The 22,717-nt window shown below is 37.9% G+C and overlaps 1 protein-coding gene across 1 annotated transcript; it reads right to left on the bottom strand.

Moving 5' to 3' along the window:
- Positions 1 to 1,410: 1,410 nt before the first annotated feature.
- TNFSF18 (TNF superfamily member 18) lies at positions 1,411 to 12,613 on the bottom strand. The gene is made up of 3 exons (XM_054444651.2): positions 12,395 to 12,613; positions 5,630 to 5,660; positions 1,411 to 3,412 (listed from the first exon to the last, which is right to left on the bottom strand). Exons 1-3 carry the CDS (start codon positions 12,611 to 12,613, stop codon positions 3,066 to 3,068), a joined length of 597 nt encoding a protein of 198 aa, XP_054300626.1. The 3' UTR covers positions 1,411 to 3,065.
- Between the last annotated feature and the right edge of the window lie 10,104 nt (positions 12,614 to 22,717).

The raw sequence follows: 22,717 nt of genomic DNA, 5'->3' as shown, positions 1-22,717 counted from the left end.
AGGGAATTTCTAAAGTAGCTTTGAAAAATATTTCTTGCAATTAGGAGATACAAAGAACTGGTGCCTACCTCCACCTGATACAGCTAAAGCTGATACTGGACTAGTCTGACCCCACCCAGAAAATCCATCTGGAAAAGAAAGGCCAACTGCTTGGTAGTGGAGGCAGGAGAATCTTGTTACATTGAGGTGGGCTCATACTATCTTAGTTTGTAGGGAAAAGGCATGTGTACAAATTTCCTATGCATAGATGGGAGACTCATGGAAGAGTCATAATCAGTGGAGTGACTGTCGCAGAATTACAAGTAAACACTAGAATAGGCATGCATCCTTTTGGATCAAAGAGTAAATGTGTGCCAAAGCATCATTTGTAGCTTCTACCTGATGGAAATCTCTAAACTGTTAACTTGTCAGTCAATCAGATTTTGTCTTCTCCTTCTCTCTAATAAAAATATGTCCTCCCAAATGAAATTGCCTAATTGGGATGGAACACAAAGGCAGGAATTTCATTTTCAAGATGTACCGATACACTTCATCTAAGGAGTTTGTTGACTAGATTACATCGCTTTTCAATTAACTGCCGTCTTCAGAAGCAGAAATTTAATCCACAGTCATATAGCATGCTCTTGTTTGATGGGGCAAAATGGAAGGCAAAAACAGTGTGAGAAGGGTTGACAATGGCTTTGATGGTGAATGTGGGCAGGGTGGAGAAAAGGAGGTAGGTAAAAGTCAGAAAGTGAAACTGTTGACTAACTCATCAGAAATGGGAACAGCTATGATGAAAAGCCAGTTGCATCCAGCTCTCACTTCTGCCTAACACTTGCCAAACAGTGTTTCATATGGGCAAAGATTTCTATGATGTACCTTTGTGTTCCCTGGATCACTAACTCTAGTCTGATGACCCACAGATAAATCAGCTGCAATCCAGTTATCAGCATGTTTTATTATAGATTTAAAACGCAGACTACTATGTGGAGAAACAGGAAAACAGTATACATTGAAAACAAAGGCTAAAATTATAACATCAGGAAAATTTAAAGGTCACCTATTGGTAGTCATCCCTCTAGCTGCAGCTGTAGTGACCTCTGCTTGCCCTGAGAAATCACCAGTATGTCAAATTTTTACAATTTCATTTTCTCCCTTAGTCTGCCATGGTTATTCCAGGAATGAAGCGGGGGCAGAGAGAGGAGTCATTAAGGAGAGTTTCACAGTGGTGTGCTGGTGAGCTAGCTGTCCAAAAGGAAAATGTGTAGTGTTTGCCAATTTACATGGTATAAATACTCCCACCATAGCCAATTTCAAGAATGCCTATAATTAATAACAAAAGTGCAACATTCCTGAAAATTTAATAATATGCGTTTATAAGCTAGCACCAGCCCACTCCAGCACACATTGCTTATAACACAACAAAGATCAAGAACACCAAGATTTTATATATACACATACATATATATATACACACACACACATATGTATGACACACTTTAATTTCCTGAGAAGATATACAAACGCAACAGAAACAAGCTCTCCAAGTCTTTGGCCCTGTAGCTACCCAGCAGATGTTTTTTAAAAAAGTCATACTAAGAAACAACTTGGCCTCAGGCTTAGCATGCTCCTGAGCAATTTTTGTTACACAAAATACAAAAAAAAATTCTTTTAAATAGCTTTACATGTAATATTATTTAACATAATGCAGCTTTTCACAAATACCCATAAATATTTTAAATTTGTTTACAATGTAATATTATATACCTTCCAACGAGAACCTGCAAGTAGCTAATTTAAGAGTCCAAAAATTTTGAATTAGTGCTATTTATTACTTTAGAAGTTAGCACATTTGACTAAGATGGGCCCTGCAAGTTGAAGAGGGGAATTTGGTTGGGTTAAGGCCTGAACAGCATCCTGGGTCTCCCCGATTCAGGGAGGAAAAAAAATAAAGTGTACTGGTGAAGGAAAGATCTGTTGTAGCTTCACTCTGCTCACCTTGGGTTAAAGGGGAATACGCTTCCTGAAAAGTGAATTTGCTAAATTTTAGAGTCTTATAACATGATAGCAGAAATAACAATTCTATAGCTGAGACAGTGCAATGCAGGGCACAACCCATTGCCTTTTGTAGTCACTTGTCCTATGAGTTGAGGAAAGTTGGCTATGCTATGCTACCACATTCTCATCACTAAAATTTTCCTCCAAATGCCTACCCAATTAACTTCATAGAATTGCTACCTGTTTCATGAAAGCACTTTGCAATCTGTGGAAAGCTAGCTAAAAATACTAAATCATTACATGACATAATCCAGTAATGATAATACCATTCTGGGGTTAAACCTAATGATTACTAATGGTTACTCTTTCTTTACAATTAGCAATGTTTAGACACACATACCAACATTAAGTTCTCACAAAGCTCTACGTGAGGGTTTGGAATGACTCCTTTGATAAGGCTTTTTAAAGCACCCTGCATCCTGAGGAAGATAAAACCAAGAGAAATTTCCAGATAGTGTACATTCCATTTTATGCCACTTGTACCTCTATTCCAATAGTTCTCAGATTGTTCTTTATCTTCTAACACCACCATATCTAAAGTAGGGTATGGTAGGCATATCTGTGGCCATCCTATCAGTCTACTTTTTATTGGGAGGGTCTCAGAAGATGGGAGTATGAGAAGAATGAATTACAGCAGCCCAAGAATATGAGAACAAAGCCAGGCTACTGCCCCAGATCCTTTTTGCATACCAGGTAAATCTTCCATGGGAATAGAACTCCATTTTTCCACTCATGAATTCAAGAATTAGATAAAGATTCTTTGAAAAGCACATGTCCTCTGTCATCCATATTTATTTTATCATGGATTAATGAAGTATCTCTGCAGATCCAACCAAAAGTCTTTGGCTCTTCCTCTGAGTCTCTTTCAGATAGGCATGATAGATGAAAATTCACATGCAGAGGAGTTCTGTTTGTGTTGATTTTTGTAGACAGACAAACTCTAGAAATTGAAGATCTTCTCCCTCCAATCCACCCACTGGCACCTCTACATGTGCTGAAGGGAATGAGGAGATCAAATCAAGTCTCTAGGAGATGAATTGGGGATTTGCTAGTAAAATGATACCCCAGTATGTATTATTTTTTAGAACCTGATGCTCAGAGTTGAATATCAAGTCTATGGTATCCCCAACATGCAATTCATAAGTCCCTCCTACATTTTGGATTTTAGATTTGTTTGTTAGAGTTTGTATCATGTCTTTGTTTTTATACAGCCGCACCTCAAAAGGAGCTACATCATTGTAGTTTGCATTGGGAGCCACTTGGCCATAAATTAAATATAAGCCATTCTGAAGTATCTCCAGCTTCCAGTCAGACACCTTATTCACGCAAGGAGGTTCAGAAGATGCCATTTGCCATTTTGAGGGTAATGGTCCTGTAAGAAATATACAAGGATAAAAAAGTTGAAAGCATAGTTATTTCATTATTTCATCCTTTTCCAGATTGTAGTTCATTATTTACCACATACATGTTGTTTCTTTACCTGATCTACACTAGTTCTCTTCAAGGAGAATTTTTCTATTTTAAGTACCTATCTACTCCTTGTTTTAGAGAAATTGCAAATCCAAAGAGTATTTCTTGCTTGGAGCATTCTAAGGAAAAGAATTTGGAATAGAAAAATGAGTTAAGTGACTTCGCATCTCTTGTCGATTAATATTTGTGGGAAAAAGAAAGGAGAAGAAAAGACTAATGGAGAAAGAAATCACAAACCAAAATTTTGAAAACCAGGGTTGGCAGTCCATGCCTTTCCATGCATTTTCTGTGTAAATACCACTGGCTGTTTATCACTTTATCAGTGAGGCTTTCCTTAATTATGCTATATTAAAAAGTGTTCTCCTATCACTCTCTCATTTTACCTTGCCTGAGTTTTCTTCATAAAGTGTGTCAGTGTCTAGGATGTTATAAACTAAATTGTTCATTTGTTTATTGTCCATCTTGTATCACCTTGAATGTAAAATTTTTTAGGACAAATATATCTCTATTTTGTTCATTCCTGTATTTTCAGCACCTGAAAAAGTCCCTGGTACCTGGTAGATGTTCCATAAATATTTATTGATTGAACAATACTTCCATGTTTCTGAATTAGGTGCTTCGTGTCTAAATTATGGCTGTTCTCCTCAGTTTGTAGGTATATATCATTTAAGACCTACTTAGGATACATTAAATAAACCCCCCAAAAATAGCTAATGGTAAATTTATGAGTTTATAAATAGAAATAACTTGACTATTTAAATATAAGGATCCCTAGCGCAATACTGTCCCAAATGGTAAAGAAAGGGTAAAGACATAATGATTCATTTTCATTAGCACATATGAAACTTAGATGTTTGCCAACATTACTTGGTTTTGCACAGCAGTGTGATCTCACAGTCCCAGGAGGTGCTTTTACCACCCAGAATGCTTATCTGTTCTGCAATTCTCCATAATTTTTGTCCTTTGTCCCATGATTAAAAAGAAAACTTGATGAGAAAACACCCTGGAAGAGGTAACACTTTTACTTCAATTCTCATTCATATGAATGACTAATATAAGACTCTGAAGGTAGATTCTGGAGGAGAATGAAAGAGCGATCACTAGAACAAAAGACAAAGCCGCCCATTATCGCCAATGAGCTCGGAGCCCAGTAAATTTCTTCCTCCTTGACATGTAATAGGCAATAGGCAGGTCACCAGGAAGACGTGTCATTGGTTCTCCCATTTAATTCTATGAAAGGGGGTCATTTAAAGACCAACTTAGCATCACTTGAGTTTCTCAACTTTTACCACATCAAGGCAGAATTTCACACATGCCATGCATTCCATTCCACTTACGGGCAAAACAAAAACAAAACACAAAGAAAGAGACAAGCAAAAGGAAATTTTCTAATTCCCAAAAGCCAAGGAAACCTACTGGTTTAAACTATATAGGAACACAGGGATTGCAGAGTTAACTCTAGAAATGGTCTGTTCTCAACTGAAAATGTATGTTTGGCCTGAAACCTATAAACAACTTTAAAAAATGTATTTATCTGAAATTTTCCATGTATTCTAAGAATCTAAGGCTCAGCTAACTGCAAATGGGTGTGTTTTCTAAGCAAATATCAGGTGACTACAAGGGAAAATGACTCAGAAGCTAAGCTTAGAAGAGAAAAGAGTAGAGGAAGTGGCCACTTTTCCAACTCTCATTGCTCTTCTATACATTTAGAAACAACGATGGCACTCTCTCACATACTCCACTGGACATTAGCAGTATGTGAAACATGAGAAAGACTTTAAGGAAAGGTTGTAGAAGTCTGAAACTTGTTGTGTTTATTAAAACACAGAATTAAAAGGAGATTCCTGGATCTCAGATTCATAGGCCAGTAAGAGAGAAGTTCATTCCTGGCCAGAGAGGCAGCCTTCAACATAAGCTTTATCAGGGCATGGGCTTCTTTTGCCTGGTTTACCTCTGAAAGCCTCAGCTCTTGGGCAACTGTCCAGTACATGATAAGTAATTATACATAGTAGCTGAAAAATGAATAAAAGAAAATACAGGTTTTCTTGAGATCACTGACACCTGCCTTCTTGCATCAAAAACTAAGAAAAGTAAAAGACGTGCAAGATAGGTTACTCACCAAACTTAGCCATACAAGGCTCCTTAGCAGTCTGCTGGGGAAAGAAAAGATGAATTGATTAGGATGATGACAGTGTCATTAATTTTTTTGATTGATTTATTTAGAGCTTTGAATTCCTGAAGCAAACTGCTGTTCTATAACCATAAAAAAATTCCTCCCTTCACCATGTCTCAGCCCTCTCAGCCTCCCTTTAAAGTTGAGTGGCTCCATCCTTTACCTTTTATTACCTCGCTTCCCTTTTAGGTCTTTTAGACAAAGGTCAAGATCTCATTCCATTACCTAACCTATACCTACAGGACAACTATTTGGTATCGGACCCCCCCAACCTTGGGCTCTAAAAGTTTTTCAACAAAATAGCAGTTTCCACACCCCAGTGACTGCACAAAGTGATCTGTTGGCATGTGAAAGGAAAATAATAAAGCTTCTATTTATGTTTATTTTATTTAAAATAGTAAATTAAGCCCTAGAAATATTTACAACTCAGATTGATGAAACCACCCATGTATAATATTCAGATAACTACATGTCATATACAGTATCTGAGATACCCTGGAAAACAGTTCCAAGTTTCAGACTATTGCAACGTACGGCAGTTCACATGCTACAAGATGCCATCAGTGTGTGGTTAATTTTAAAAATACAAGTAGTTAATGCTAAATTCTCAAAAATACTTTGTAGTAAATTAAGGCATAACCACAAACATTTTTTGTATCACTCAAAGGTTATTGGTTTCCTAATGGCAAAAGTGCTTAAAAGACTTTTTGAACTTAAACATGTTGCACACTTTCCTTTTGTAAGATTTCTCTGGCTGCTATGCTAGGAACAAATTAAACAGAGGCAAGGGCAAATGTAGTGAGACTAGCTAAGAGATCATTACGGTCATTCATCTAGGCAAGAGAGCATGGTGCCTCTGACCAAGGTGCTAGCTGTGTAGATGGTGATACTTGGTTGGAAAATAGAGCCAACAGAAGTTCCTGACATGGATATGGGGTAGGGAATGAGAAGAAACAAAGATGACTCCAGTATTTTAGGCCTGCATGATTGGAAAGATAAAGTTGTTATTCACTAAAATGGATAAGATGTAAAAGGAATAAATGGGGAGGGGAACAATGCTGAGTTTGGTTTTGGACATGTTAGTTTGTGATGTTTATTATAAATCCAAGTAAGTGTGTCAAGCAGGCTGAAATTTAAGGAGCTCCGGTGATATACATTTAAGAGTCTTAAGCTCACAGTTCATGTTTTAAGGAGTGAGATTGTATGAGGCCATCAAGTTAGTGGGTGTAGATGGAGAGGAATACTGGGACATTGTGATGTTTAGAGGTCGGAGAATGAGAAAGAACAAGCAAGGGACAATAGAAAGGAAAAGCTGAGTCTGAAAGGAAACTAGGAGAGTCTGATGTTTGGGAGCCAAGAAAAGAAAGTATTTCATGAAGGACGAGTGATCAGCTGGTGTCAAATGCTGTTAATAGATCAAGTAAGAAGAGTAGAGTGAATTGACTGATAGATTGAGCAACATGGTAGTCACTGGAGTTCTTGACAAAATTAGTTTCTGTGATATGTGAAGAGGGCAGAAGCTTAGTTAGAATAAATTTAAGGGTAAATGGGAAAAGAGAAGTTGGAGGAATTTTGCTATAGGGAGAGCAGAAAAAAATGAGTGGAGTTTGGATGAGGATGAGAGATCAAAGAGGTTTTTTGTTGTTGTTGTTATGTTTTAATGTGAGAGAAATGACAACATGTTTTTCTATTGCCATTTGATGGAAATGTTTCTGTAAAATGGATGAGGCATAATATGTAAGAGCAAGGAGAGAACTGTTGCAGCAATGTCCCTGAGTAGGTAAGAGAGGATAAGATTTAGTTCACAGATGGCTTGGATAGATGCATGGACAATTTATCCATAGTGACAAGACAGAACAACAGTATACCTGGACACAAATGCCAATGAGTTGTTGATATTGGAACTTCTTTCCTCCCTACTTCTATTTTCTCTTGAAATATGGAGGCAACGTTATCAGTGGAGAGTGAGAATGGGGAAGAGTTATTAGATGTTTGAAGAGAAGCTAAAGGTATAAAATCATCCAGTAGAGGAGAGTGAATGGACTGGGGAAACATGGGTTGTTTCCAGAGCAACACTGAAATCCACTTGAAGGCAGTGGCTGTGAATTTAAAGTAAGACCTTTCAAAAAGTTTTATGTTTTTCTTCAGATATATTCAACAGTGAAAGACACAGAGCAGTTGGATTTAATCAGTATTGGAGGTTTTCCATAGTCGAGCTTTTGTCATTAGAGTATAATGAATATAGAGAGAAGCAAGTGAGTGAGTTTATGCGAGGGAGGTGTTAAATCTATAGAGCTTGGAATTTAGTTGTGGAAGGAAGGAAAGAGAGGCATCCATCACTGAATGATGGATTTAAAATTAAGTGGTATGACATGATAAGAATATCCAAAGATGTGTTCTTCCATTTTAATCTATATTTGTTTGTCGGGTAATTTTTCAGTCATGATAGTCAAAGTCATGAAACAAGGTAAATTAACATATCAAACTTCAAATTGCTGGATCACATAGTGTTAAGCTCAGATTAAAAAATAAAATAAATGCATTTATCACATTATTAAAATATTTTACTTATTTTAGAAATGTTTATATGATATATTAATGATTATAGAAAATATAACATTTTGGTGAAAGCAAAATGGTTTTGCATTGTGAGAGTTACATTAAATATATTATTTGGCTCACCCTTATAAATATATATTTTGTGTATCTCTTTAGTGTACATATTATTAGTACTTGTATATAGTATAATAATTAGCATACAAATGTTGGGAATTATACTGATAATATGTTATTGAGAGGGAGGTGCAATTAAAAAGTCTGAAAGCCACTATTCTAGGAAATAAATTTTTTGATTCCCTACACTTGTTTTTTGTTGTTGTTGTTGTTATTTTTTTGAGACAGGGTCTCATTCTGTTGCCCACGCTAGACTGCAGTGGTGTGATCTCAGTTCACTACAGCCTCATCCTCCTGGACTCAACCAATTCTCCCACGTCAGCCCCCTGAGTAGCTGGGACTACAGGTGCATGCCACCATGCCCAGCTATTTTTTTGTATTTTTTTGTAGAGACAGGGTTTTGCCATGTTGCCCAGCTGGTCTCAAACTCTTGGGCTCAAGCAATCTACCCGCCTCAGCCTCCCTAAGTGCTGGGATTATAGGCGTGAGCCACTGTGCCTGGCCTCTTGCAATTATTTCATCCTCATTTTGGTGTTTCCTGGAAGAGATGTTGAAATTCAATTTAGTTCAACCCATGATAGGGACATGACAAAGACTCCCTTAACCCCAATTTCCTCATCTATAAAATGGGAGAAATAATAGCACCTAGCTTGTTGAAGTTGTTGGGGTTAAATGAGGTCGTTTTTAAGAAGGGCTTTGCCTAGATATCCTGCCTGGACCTGTTCAATAAATATTAGCTGTTTGGGTGATGATGGTGATTGTAATGAAGAATTGAACTACAATTTAAGCACCCATATTCCCAACATTGTACAGCATTGTAAGCATGAGAAACAAATGTAATTTTTGGTCCTTGCTTCTCAAGAAGTTTATAATCTTTCTAGAAAGACATGATTACATACCCAAAGCAATTTGGTAACAATCTAAATATGAATGAGTGCCAAAATACGTGCCACAGATAGTATCTGCACCATCTACTAGCATGTATGAGATGTGTTCAGAGAAACCTAAAGCTATAGACAAGCTAAGGCCAAACTAATTTCCAGAGTCAGAAATTCCGGATAATATACTGCAGGCTGCTTTATGTCTATTTAGTGCTACAGACTCTCTAATTATTGCCACCACTAAAAATCCATCTAATTGCAAAATCATAAATGTGGCTGTGAGATATAGTCTTTGATTGAGAGAGTGATATAGGTAGGCAAAGACTATCCATATTGTTAAAGGATCTTATTAAATTTTTGCCTATTATTATCTCATTAATAGTAATGGGGCAAATATTAATCACTACCATCTACTGGGAGCCTACTATATGTCAGATACTCTACTGTCTCATTAATCCTTACCACAACTCTACAAAAATTAGGTTGCTCATTTTGCAGATGAGGAAATGAGGATGAGAGGGATTAAGTAACTAGCCTAAGGTCATGCAGCCAATAAAAGGCAAGAATGAGATCCACACCCAGCCTGTCTGGATCAAAACTCTCACCCCTACCACTCTGTGGGGTAAGTTTCTATTTATAATTCTGCTGATGTTTGGAAATAGTAAATACCCACTTTTAAAGACACATATAGGTTAGTTATTTTTGCTTAGAATGATCAGTTGCTTTTATAACCTCTTCTTGATTTAAGGCTAGATTTACATAGTTGGGCTCAAAATGGCCAAAACAATCGTTCTCTCTCCAAACCAACCCTAATCAAATCATCAGTGAAAATAAAATCTGCTCTGCTTTTAAGTATAAGTACAACTTCCCCTTCTGAAAGTATCCTTCATTTTGCTGAAGCGGGAGACTCTGCTGAACATTTGGTTTCTTAGTGATAATTCCTATGAGATTATTTTCACTGAGGGATTAACCAAACTCATTGGACTCATAGCTATCCTTTTAGTTAAATATTTTCTCAAAGAAGAGAGAAAAAAAGAAAAAAATTGACCCAAGGAGCCAAGCTTCCCATCTAACACTTTTAAAAGTGTTACACTTTCTTTTAAGTGTACACTTTTTAAAGTAGTGTCTAGACAATCTGGAAAGTGGGACTTTGTATATAAAAACTAGAGTGGAGACAAAAATAAAACTTCAAAGTTCATGGGTATTGTGAGAATGTGGAAGTGGCCACATCATAATGAATCACTATCTGCCAGCCTCTCAGACCTCTTTTCCAGAGATATTTATTTGTGGCCAATAGGGAAAGGGAAGTACAGGTAAGTGGAAAGTGAAATGCAGAAGCTAATATCATGTATGGTTGGCCAGGCCACTGGCTTTTCCCATAGAAACAAATCCTGCAAGTGTCCTGTCAGAACAATATTCTAAAAACATTTTATACTTCCCCAAATGTGGAACAAACTCTGGGTTATCTTTAGAGGCAGAAACTTTCATTGAGAAACTGGATCTAGAAGAGAGAAATCAGAAGCAGAGCTCAAACACATGGGACTAATCCAGTTTGATTCTGAAGAGAGGTGTCCCAGATGATCTGGCATTATTAGACTTTCTCTTTCCCTTTGCAAGAACTACTGGGTGCCTTTGGGAAAGGCATCTGTGTATTCATTCCTGAGTCATATGTAGGAACTGATGATGCTTATATTCAGTGTTCTTCAGGGTTATCTGGCTAATTAATCTTATAATTTTTAGAAGAAAGAAGCACTTCCAAATTTAAGTTATTGCTATTCTCACCCTTCCTCTTCTTCAGAAATCTAGACGCTAAGAATTTCTGACAATTCTTTCTTTCAACTTCACTGACCCAGAAAGTTCACACTTCTGCTTCATACATTTCTTGAGAGAGCAGGGTTGTAATTAGAAATGCCACTGTTGCACGTAAGCCTTGTATACAGTTATGGAATACAAATTAATGGGCTACTGTGGAAAAATTGGCCAAAGCTATAACTACTCTAAATTAATATCAATAGGGTACTGCTTCCTCCTGCATCTTTTCTCAATTACTTTTACTTATCTTAAGTGGTAGAACTATATCTTTGAAATCTTCGCTGGTCAGTTCCCTTAAGAAAAGTGTTTCTGCAGTCACATTTCAACTCTTTCTCAGATGGACATATACCACTTTATTCTCCCCAAAACTTACAGTCTTCAAATTTAGCCAGAAATAGGCTAAATCCTGAAATAAAGAAAGCATTTCTTATTTTCTTTTTGATCAGTGCTATGTAGTCAACTGTGAGGAAAGATTTCTTAGTAAAGAACAAAACTAATCTCCATTCCCAGTGTACCATCCCATTCTCTAGGCCCACAGCTTGGCCTGCATCTCAATGGGAAATTCCTGACAAGCATCAGGGGCTTCCCAAATAGATATGGGCTTTCTCCTTCCTCCATGAAGTCTTCTCTGATCAACTCAATCTAAAGTCATTGTTCCCTGCTTTTGAATGACTTAGGCATTTATTTTTCATACTACCCTTAAATAAATTCTTGATCATGACATTTTATAGCTAGAAGAAACATCATAATAAATCCATTCCCTTACCACCAGTTTTTTTTTAGATAAAGAAGCTGCAAACTAGAGAGATTAAATGTCTTTGTCAAATTTATACAGCTGGTTATTAGGAGACCCAGAACCAGAATCCAGATCTTCTTACGCCTAGCTCAGGGCCACTTCCCTCCTCAAAGACACACAAACCACCTGTCATTTACTTAATCCTGTCTTTCACTATTTTTTTAAGTCTTTTCCATAAATAAGACTATAGCTTGCATCCCATTCCTTGATATTCATTCATATTTTTACCTTTTTTATTCCACCAAGAGCTATAGCAGAGGGAAGGAAAAATACTCCACAGGTCCCTGTCAATTGGCTTAACCAATTCTCTCTATCTAGCAGAGCTCTGAAGCTAACATTTAGCATTTTCTGATACCTTTTATCTCAAAATCTTTAGATAAACTTCAAAAGCCATGTCATGACAATATTAGAATTGTATTTACATTATGTATACACATCTCTTCCTTCCAACTATTGCTAACAATACTGAGTGACAATGATAATAACTAGAAAAACAAATAAATAGAGGATTATAGCAAACAGTAACCTTAGGTACAATTGCCTCCTTACCTCTAATTGGAGAAAAATAAAGATTAGCCAACTGAAGGAGCAGAGAAATAGCAACATAACTATTGAGCAAAAGAGCCACAGCTTCCAGGATGATCTCTGAGCTCGAGTTCTTGAATGGCTTAAAGGCATATTTTCCAAGTGGCTCAAACACATTTTTGGAGAAATAAGAGCTGTGGAAAACAAAAATTCACAAGTGATGGGTGAAGGATGCAATGTCATGTTTTGTAGCAATATGGTAATTAGTAGTGGGTGTGGAAGGCGGAGTTTTCCTTCTGTCACTGTGTTAGAAAATGATACTTATAACTTAAGTGCTGACTCTCATTTGGCACAAGGTCAAATACAACAAAAGGAACGGAAGGCTGAAAGCCAACACAAACTCAGAACATTAAAAAAAAAGGCACAAGGGAAGTTCAGAAGGGAAAAAATTCTTTCCTAAATCAAAAGGCAGTACAATGCACGTGTAGAGGAGCCTTGGGAGAATAAAGTGGTGTGCTCTCATCTAAGAAAGTATTCCAAATTATTTCTAGATAAGAAAATTACTTTTTATAAGAAAAAATTAAGTTTGAGATTAAGCCCCCTATAATACTCCAGATATCATGTACATGAGCGGCAGAGTGTTAGGAAGTTGGAGAGGCTAGGATCTCTAGTTTGGAAAAAATAGAGTTTTAATCAAGTCATCATCTTGTGTACCTTAAATACACACAATTTTTATTTGTCAATTATACCTCAATAAAGCTGGAAAAATAAAATCTATACTCACAAAAATGTTTCATCAATTTCTAGTGTATAGAATGCGTTCATTCTGAGATATTCTCTAGAAAATATCAAGTGTATTACAAGAATTTAATAAAAAATTGTAAATACAACAAGCTCAATTTTATATTTCATCATTTTTAAACTCTGATAATCTAGTTCTGGCTTAAGAAGTTATTTTACAGAAGGATATTTTCCTGCATCCTGCCCTCAGCCTGAGCTTATACTCTATTCCAAAAAAAAAAAAAAAAACCTTGGGTTTTCTTCCTGGGCCCAAAAATATGGGTTTACTACAAAATTGAGGAAGTCTCCTGGTTCTATGGACCTCAGTCACACAGGCTTTTAAATCAGACAGACAGACCTCAAGAGCAGAGGCTGGCACTGCCCAGTTCCTACCTGCTCTGTGGCCTTAGGCATGTTACTTGAGTTGTCTGAGCTTCAGTTTCCTTAACTGTAAAATGGAGAAAATTTTCACTTTACAATGCTTTTGTGGAGAATGAAATGAAGGTGAAAAGTTTATGCATTCCATAAATGTTAGATTATCTCTTCTCTACCCTCTTTAGAGATGTAGTGAAGTTTAATTCAATTATTAAATCCTAGAAAAGAATGAACATTCTTTATCTTTCCCACAAGATATAATTCACCTAAAGTTTACTTAAACAAAAGGAAGTAGAATGAAAGTATTTTGGAAAACCTATTTTTTAATCTAAGAGAGAATTGATGATTTATAAATTAGAAAAAAGTCCAGAGATTTAACATCCTCATTTACAAAAAAAGGAAACTAAGGACAATAGAGTGTGAGTAGTGTCTCAGATCACTACTGGCTGGTTAATGGTGGAGTGAAAACTCAAGCCCACAGATACTGCTTTGTAATCCAACCATTCTGTCTTAATATTGTACTATTTGCAATATTATTAGTAATATTTCTCTCTGAACTGTCAAAATTTTAATTTGGGCCCTATTTTACCCTGATCAATAAACTACTTCTTAAAAGACCAGTTACACAAAAATGATTTTTCAACACAACAAATGTTTCTGTGGCTCACTTAGATGCTGCAATGCAGGGATAAATAATAAACTTACTCTAGAAAAAGACTGATGCCTTGATCCTATAAACCTTTGCACTTGCATCAGATCTGGAATTCATATACACAAGCACAGAACTTAAAATTGGAAGTTAAATTATGTCCTTCCTGTTTTTATGATCTGCCCCTTTTCCTGTCTCCTCTCCAAATTTTTGAGGGAACTTCCCTGGCTTACTACCTTAGGTAAACATTTATTCACATGAGAAACTGTTCTAAATAAAATCCAGTTCCTCCTTCCGCCTTTAACCACTGTTAGGCTCTGGAATATCCTTATTAATTATTTAACCTTATGACAGTATCTTAAGAAAGATGACGTACTTATTTCAAGAAAACTATATTCTAGGGCCTCTTTTCATAAAATAGGATTTAGAAATGAGGAAACTTCAAGTTAAGACAGGTAACAGTAGGCAAGACTTTCTGAAATTCTGGAGCAATGAGTCACAGTTGGCACGATTTTGGTGTAAGTTATCAGGATTGCATGTTATATCTCAGGATTTGACAAGAGGTAAATGAGCACCAACTCAAGCTTCGGGTTTATGGTCCGTCCCTGGCTCAGATACTTGAGTATGAAGTTTCTGTTTTTTCTTTGTTTGTTTTTCAATTAAATCTGACAAGCAAATCCATGTCAAACATTTACTATCTGCCCACTACTGTGCTAGGAGATTAGGGGGATATTTTAAAAAGTAAGAGCTGCCCTGGCCAACACGGTGAAACCCCGTCTCTACTAAAATACAAAAAATTAGCCAGGCGTGGTGGCGCTCGCCTATAGTCCCAGCTACTCCGGAGGCTGACGCAAGGGAATCGCTTGAACCCAGGAGGTGGAGGTTGCAGTGAGCCGAGATTGCGCCACTGCACTCCAGTCCGGCCACAGAGTGAGACTCCGTCTCAAAAAAAAAAAAAAAAGTAACAGCTGCCAATGAATTTGCCACCTAACCAAATTGAAACCTTATCCACAGGGAGACAGACGCCCAGATTGATACTATACATAAGAAAGTGCCTGAGAAAACAGACCTCGATAAACTGAAACCGTTGAAACAGCGGGTTAGAAATGAACTGTTTAAGAAGAGAGAGGAGGGTACTCTTTCTTGAGGGTATGATAAAACTTTAGAAATAAATATTCAGAGGTATAAGCATCTATAAATATCAGAAATTAAAATAAGAACTCAATATAAACAATGACAAAATCCTAAATTTTTAAATGAACCTGGTATTTTTCATTCAAGAGCTGCAAAGTAAGAAATTTCAGGAAAAAAGGTCAAAGAAAACCTCCATTCTGTATTTTTCATATTGAAAAAAAGGCTCTAAGATGTTTGATTAAGCAATTTGAACTGCATTCATGGCTGCTTTGAATTCAGAATTAATTATAGAACAACATGGTTTTAGTTCACTTATTGACTAAATTGCCTTAAAATGCATTAGGCACTTTCTGCTTCTTCTCTGTGTACAAATGATTACATTTGAACGTCAAACAGCCCTGTATTCTCTATATCTGTTAGAATGATGAACTGACATTCAGGAAGATTAATCATTTGCCCATAAAGGCAGAATAGGGACTGAATCCTCCTATGTTGGGCCCCAAAACTCATATTTTTTCTAACTCTTTATGCTGAAGTATGTCAGGTACATCCCATGTAGAGTCAACAGAGTAGAAGATATATTAAAGTCTGTAAGAGGGCATTAGGTGGACATCAGTTTCCTCCAAAATCTGTTAGTACTCAGGTCTGCACTCCTCGCCACATTCCCCAATACCACTGTTTATCACGACTTTATCCTTGAGATAGTATATGGGTATAGCATAATCAATCAGAATGTTTCAATATGTCAGAACTCAGTGAGGAATAATACACAACTAATTTTGTCTACTCTGGGTGTCAGAGTATTTATTGTCATGACAAATAGGGCTCATTTGACTTGAAGACACATAGATGGATATATGCAGTAAATCAATAATGGGAGAAAATAGACAGACATGATCTATAAATAGGATTTTAAACTTGGAATTTTTTGAAAGAAACAACAGTATCTGTTAAAATTAATAAATGTCTACTCCATAAAGAGAATTATGTACAGTTCATTATACATAAGTAGATGTATGTGAAGGTATTACATGTCCATATTATATACATACATATACACATGTACATATTATAGGTACAATAAATTCTAAAAGATATACGAGGATTATATCAACCTTCAGATCATCCTGTCTATAGAATTAGTAACAATCCTAATCAGGTTGATCTAGGAAATAGATCAAATTCAAGTGGTGTTTTGATTTCACAACCTGGGGACCTCCTCTACGCCCCCACATTGTGTTGCTTTGTGCTGTCTTTTTTTGCATGTCCACTTTTTTGGAAACTTTACCAAATTCTTTATTGTTTGTCTATGTTTTACTAGCTCAAGTACAACTTTAAGTACAAAGTCTAATGGCCAATTTCCATTGAAGCCTTTCTGTGCTAGCCACCTACCTTACTACTAATCATTTAGAATGGCTCTGTGATGTTATAGGTCCCTATCTCTCTAGCCTGAGCCCTCTATGTCAGTGGCATGTTGTTTTGAGTGTGTGTGTGTGCCCTTTCTGGACTAATAAGCATTTTGTATTTTGGCCATAGGAGGAGCATCTTAAATACCTTTTGATGGGAAAAATGACTTGCTGCTTAGGATCTCAATGAAAACATTGGCCATTGTGCAATACGGCATAATGCTTCCTATGTGAAACCATCAAACATCACCCTAGAATCTGTAATGAATGAGCATTGCTGTTAAATTACATCTTGCCCAATATTGCATCGATTGCCATAGAATTATGTATTTTACCTATCAATCTAGTTGAGTTAAAAGGGTCTTAAGACTCCTGAGATTAAGTATTCCCCCCAAATCTGAATTTTGGGGGGCGGCCCTGGAAGAAGGAATAGAAGAAAAATATATTTTCCCTTTACTCTTCTATTTGGTTTCCCCCTTTGACAAGGTCCTAAAATTTCCCCCTCTAAACTACTACATACCAGCTTCAGTGGAGAATAATCAGCACATCCACTGCTTTCAGCACCCAACTCTGACATGTGTTCATATGCTCTACAGTCTAAGATTCTTTCTCATCTGGTTTTCTATTTTTATATGATCTTGTGCTGTTCACATGATCTTGTAGCCATTTGGTTACTACTAGATTTGTTGGTTTTGGAAACAGAAACCTAAATAAATAAAAGCTGATTTTTGCTTTTCTATATGAAATGATTCCTAAATACACAGGACATGTTATTTCTCTTGTTTATTAAAAAAATTGAGGAGGAGCCAAGATGGCCGAATAGGAACAGCTCTGGTCTACAGCTCCCAGCGTGAGCGATGCAGAAGACGGGTGATTTCTGCATTTCCATCTGAGGTACCGTGTTCATCTCACCAGGGAGTGCCAGACAGTGGGCGCAGGTCAGTGGGTGAGTGCACCGTGCGCCAGCCGAAGCAGGGGCGAGGCATTGCCTCACTCGGGAAGCACAAGGGGTCAGGGAGTTCCCTTTCCAGGGGTGACAGACGGCACCTGGAAAATCGGGCCACTCCCACCCGAATACTGTGCTTTTCCGACAAGCTTAGGAAACGGTGCCCCAGGAGAGTATACCCCGCACCTGGCTCAGAGGGTCCTACGCCCATGGAGTCTCACTGATTGCTAGCACAGCAGTCTGAGATCAAACAGGAAGGCGGCAGCCAGGCTGGGGGAGGGGCGCCCGCCATTGCCCAGGCTCGCTTAGGTAAACAATGCAGGCGGGAAGCTTGAACTGGGTGGAGCCCACCACAGCTCAAGGAGGCCTGCCTTCCTCTGTAGGCTCCACCTCTGGGGGCAGGGCACAGACAAACAAAAAGACAGCAGTAACCTCTGCAGACTTAAATGTCCCTGTCTGACAGCTTTGAGGAGAGCAGTGGTTCTCCCAGCACGCAGCTGGAGATCTGAGAACCGGCTGACTGCCTCCTCAAGTGGGTCCCTGACCCCTGACCCCCGAGCAGCCTAACTGGGAGGCACTCCCCAGCAGGGGCAGACTGACACCTCACACGGCCGGCCAGGTACTCCAACGGACCTGCAGCTGAGGGTCCTGTCTGTTAGAAGGAAAACTAACAGAAAGGACACCCACACCAAACACCCATCTGTACATCACCATCATCAAAGACCAAAAGTAGATAAAACCACAAAGATGGGGAAAAAACAGAGCAGAAAAACTGGAAACTCTAAAAAGCAGAGTACCTCTCCTCCTCCAAAGGAACGCAGTTCATCACCAGCAACGGAACGAAGCTGGACGGAGAATGACTTTGACGAGCTGAGAGAAGAAGGCTTCACACGATCAAATTACTCCAAGCTACGGGAGGATATTCAAACCAAAGGCAAAGAAGTTGAAAACTTTGAAAAAAATTTAGAAGAATGTATAACTAGAATAACCAATACAGAGAAGTGCTTAAAGGAGCTGATGGAGCTGAAAACCAAGGCTTGAGAACTACATGAAGAATGCAGAAGCCTCAGGAGCCGATGCGATCAAATGGAAGAAAGAGTATCAGCCCTGGAAGATGAAATGAATGAAATGAAGTGAGAAGGGAAGTTTAGAGAAAAAAGGATAAAAAGAAATGAGCAAAGCCTCCAAGAAATGTGGGACTATGTGAAAAGACCAAATCTAAGTCTGATTGGTATACCTGAAAGTGACGGGGAGAACGGAACCAAGTTGGAAAACACTCTGCAGGATATTATCCAGGAGAACTTCCCCAATCTAGCAAGGCAGGCCAACATTCAGATTCAGGAAATACAGAGAATGCCACAAAGATCCTCCTCGAGAAGAGCAACTCCAAGACACATAATTGTCAGATTCACCAAAGTTGAAATGAAGGAAAAAATGTTAAGGGCAGCCAGAGAGAAAGGTCGGGTTACCATCAAAGGGAAGCCCATCAGACTAACAGCGGATCTCTCGGCAGAAACCCTACAAGCCAGAAGAGAGTGGGGGCCAATATTCAACATTCTTAAAGAAAAGAATTTTCAACCCAGAATTTCACATCCTGCCAAACTAAGCTTCATAAGTGAAGGAGAAATAAAATACTTTACAGACAAGCAAATGCTGAGAGATTTTGTCACCACCAGGCCTGCCCTAAAAGAGCTCCTGAAGGAAGCGCTAAACATGGAAAGGCACAACCGGTACCAGCCACTGCAAAACCATGCCAAAATGTAAAGACCATCGAGACTAGGAAGAGACTGCATCAACTAACGAGCAAAATAACCAGCTAACATCATAATGACAGGATCAAATTCACACATAACAATATTAACTTTAAATGTAAATGGACTAAATGCTCCAATTAAAAGACACAGACTGGCAAATTGGATAAAGAGTCAAGACCCATCAGTGTGCTGTGTTGAGGAAACCCATCTCACGTGCAGAGACACACATAGGCTCAAAATAAAAGGATGGAGGAAGATCTACCAAGCAAATGGAAAACAAAAAAAGGCAGGGGTTGCAATCCTAGTCTCTGATAAAACAGACTTTAAACCAACAAAGATCAAAAGAGACAAAGAAGGCCATTACATAATGGTAAAGGGAATAATTCAACAAGAAGAGCTAACTATCCTAAATATATATGCACCCAATACAGGAGCACCCAGATTCATAAAGCAAGTCTTGAGTGACCTACAAAGAGACTTAGACTCCCACACATTAATAATGGGAAACTTTAACACCCCACTGTCAACATTAGACAGATCAACGAGACAGAAAGTCAACAAGGATACCCAGGAATTGAACTCAGCTCTGCACCAAGCGGACCTAATAGACATCTACAGAACTTTCCACCCCAAATCAACAGAATATATATTTTTTTAGCACCACACCACACCTATTCCAAAATTGACCACATACTTGGAAGTAAAGCTCTCCCCAATAAATGTAAAAGAACAGAAATTATAACAAACTATCTCTCAGAACACAGTGCAATCAAGCTAGAACTCAGGATTAAGAATCTCACTCAAAACCACTCAACTACGTGGAAACTGAACAACCTGCTCCTGAATGACTACTGGGTACATAACGAAATGAAGGCAGAAATAAAGATGTTCTTTGAAACCAATGAGAACCAAGACACAACATACCAGAATCTCTGGGATACATTCAAAGCAGTGTGTAGAGGGAAATTTATAGCACTAAATGCCCACAAGAGAAAGCAGGAAGGATCCAAAATTGACACCCTAACATCACAATTAAAAGAACTAGAAAAGCAAGAGCAAACACATTCAAAAGCTAGCAGAAGGCAAGAAATAACTAAAATCAGAGCAGAACTGAAGGAAATAGAGACACAAAAAACCCTTCAAAAAATCAATGAATCCAGGAGCTGGTTTTTTGAAAGGATAAACAAAATTGATAGACCGCTAGCAAGATTAATAAAGAAAAAAAGAGAGAAGAATCAAATAGATGCAATAAAAAATGATAAAGGGGATATCACCACCGATCCCACAGAAATACAAAGTACCATCAGAGAATATTACAAACACCTCTACGCAAATAAACTAGAAAATCTAGAAGAAATGGATAAATTCCTCAACACATACACCCTCCCATGACTAAACCAGGAAGAAGTTGAATCTCTGAATAGACCAATAACAGGAGCTGAAATTGTGGCAATAATCAATAGCTTACCAACCAAAAAAAGTCCAGGACCAGATGGGTTCACAGCTGAATTCTACCAGAGGTACAAGGAGGAGCTGGTACCATTCCTTCTGAAACTATTCCAATCAATAGAAAAAGAGGGAATCCTCCCTAACTCATTTTATGAGGCCAGCATCATCCTGATACCAAAGCCTGGCAGAGACACAACCAAAAAAGAGGATTTTAGAACAATATCCTTGATGAACATTGATGCAAAAATCCTCAATAAAATACTGGAAAACTGAATCCAGCAGCACATCAAAAACTTATCCACCATGATCAAGTGGGCTTCATCCCTGGGATGCAAGGCTGGTTCAATATACGCAAATCAATAAATGTAATCCAGCATATAAACAGAACCAAACACAAAAACCACATGATTATCTCAATAGATGCAGAAAAGGCCTTTGACAAAATTCAACAATGCTTCATGCTAAAAACTCTCAATAAATTAGGTATTGATGGGACGTATCTCAAAATAATAAGAGCTATCTATGACAAACCCACAGCCAATATCATACTGAATGGGCAAAAACTGGAAGTATTCCCTTTGAAAACTGGCACAAGACAGGGATGCCCTCTCTCACCACTTCTATTCAACATAGTGTTGGAAGTTCTGGCCAGGGCAATTAGGCAGGAGAAGGAAATCAAGTGTATTCAATTAGGAAAAGAGGAAGTCAAATTGTCCCTGTTTGCAGATGACATGATTGTATATCTAGAAAACCCCATTGTCTCAGCCCAAAATCTCCTTAAGCTGATAAGCAACTTCAGCAAAGTCTCAGGATACAAAATCAATGTACAAAAATCACGAGCATTCTTATACATCAATAACAGACAAACAGAGAGCCAAATCATGAGTGAACTCCCATTCACAATTGCTTCAAAGAGAATAAAATACCAAGGAATCCAACTTACAAGGGATGTGAAGGACCTCTTCAAGGAGAACTACAAACCACTGCTCAAGGAAATAAAAGAGGATACAAACAAATGGAAGAACATTCCATGCTCATGGGTAGGAAGAATCAATATCATGATAATGGCCATCCTTCCCAAGGTAATTTACAGATTCAATGCCATCCCCATCAAGCTACCAATGACTTTCTTCACAGAATTGGAAAAAACTACTTTAAAGTTCATATGGAACCAAAAAAGAGCCCACATCACCAAGTCAATCCTAAGCCAAAAGAACAAAGCTGGAGGCATCACACTACCTGACTTCAAACTATACTACAAGGCCACAGTAACCAAAACAGCATGGTACTGGTACCAAAACAGAGATATAGATCAATGGAACAGAACAGAGCCATCAGAAATAATGCCACATATCTACAACTATCTGATCTTTGACAAACCTGACAAAAACAAGAAATGGGGAAAGGATTCCCTATTTAATAAATGGTGCTGGGAAAACTGGCTAGCCATATGTAGAAAGCTGAAACTGGATCCCTTCCTTACACCTTATACAAAAATGAATTCAAGATGGATTAAAGACTGAAATGGTAGACCTAAAACCATAAAAACCCTAGAAGAAAACCTAGGCATTACCATTCAGGACATAGGCATGGGCAAGGACTTCATGTCTAAAACACCAAAAGCAATGGCAACAAAAGCCAAAATTGACAAATGGGATCTAATTAAACTCAAGAGCTTCTGCACAGCAAAGGAAACTACCATCAGAGTGAACAGGCAACCTACAAAATGGAAGAAAATTTTCGCAACCTACTCATCTGACAAAGGGCTAATATCCAGAATCTACAATGAACTCAAACAAATTTACAAGAAAAAAGCAAACAACCCCATCAAAAAGTGGGCGAAGGACATGAACA

Source organism: Pongo pygmaeus, chromosome 1 (assembly GCF_028885625.2).
Source record: "Pongo pygmaeus isolate AG05252 chromosome 1, NHGRI_mPonPyg2-v2.0_pri, whole genome shotgun sequence".
Lineage (NCBI taxonomy): Eukaryota > Metazoa > Chordata > Mammalia > Primates > Hominidae > Pongo > Pongo pygmaeus.
The sequence above is the reverse complement of the archived record's forward strand: the minus strand, read 5'-3'. Positions and strand labels throughout refer to the sequence as shown.

Excerpts from the sequence above, each read along its gene's own strand:
- TNFSF18 (XM_054444651.2), bottom strand. The coding sequence starts at position 12,613 with ATGACATTGCATCCTTCACCCATCACTTGTGAATTTTTGTTTTCCACA. Across the intron at positions 5,661-12,394 it reads TTATTTTTCTCCAATTAGAG|ACTGCTAAGGAGCCTTGTAT; the intron begins GTAAGGAGGCAA and ends TTTCCCCAGCAG. Across the intron at positions 3,413-5,629 it reads GCCTTGTATGGCTAAGTTTG|GACCATTACCCTCAAAATGG; the intron begins GTGAGTAACCTA and ends TATTTCTTACAG.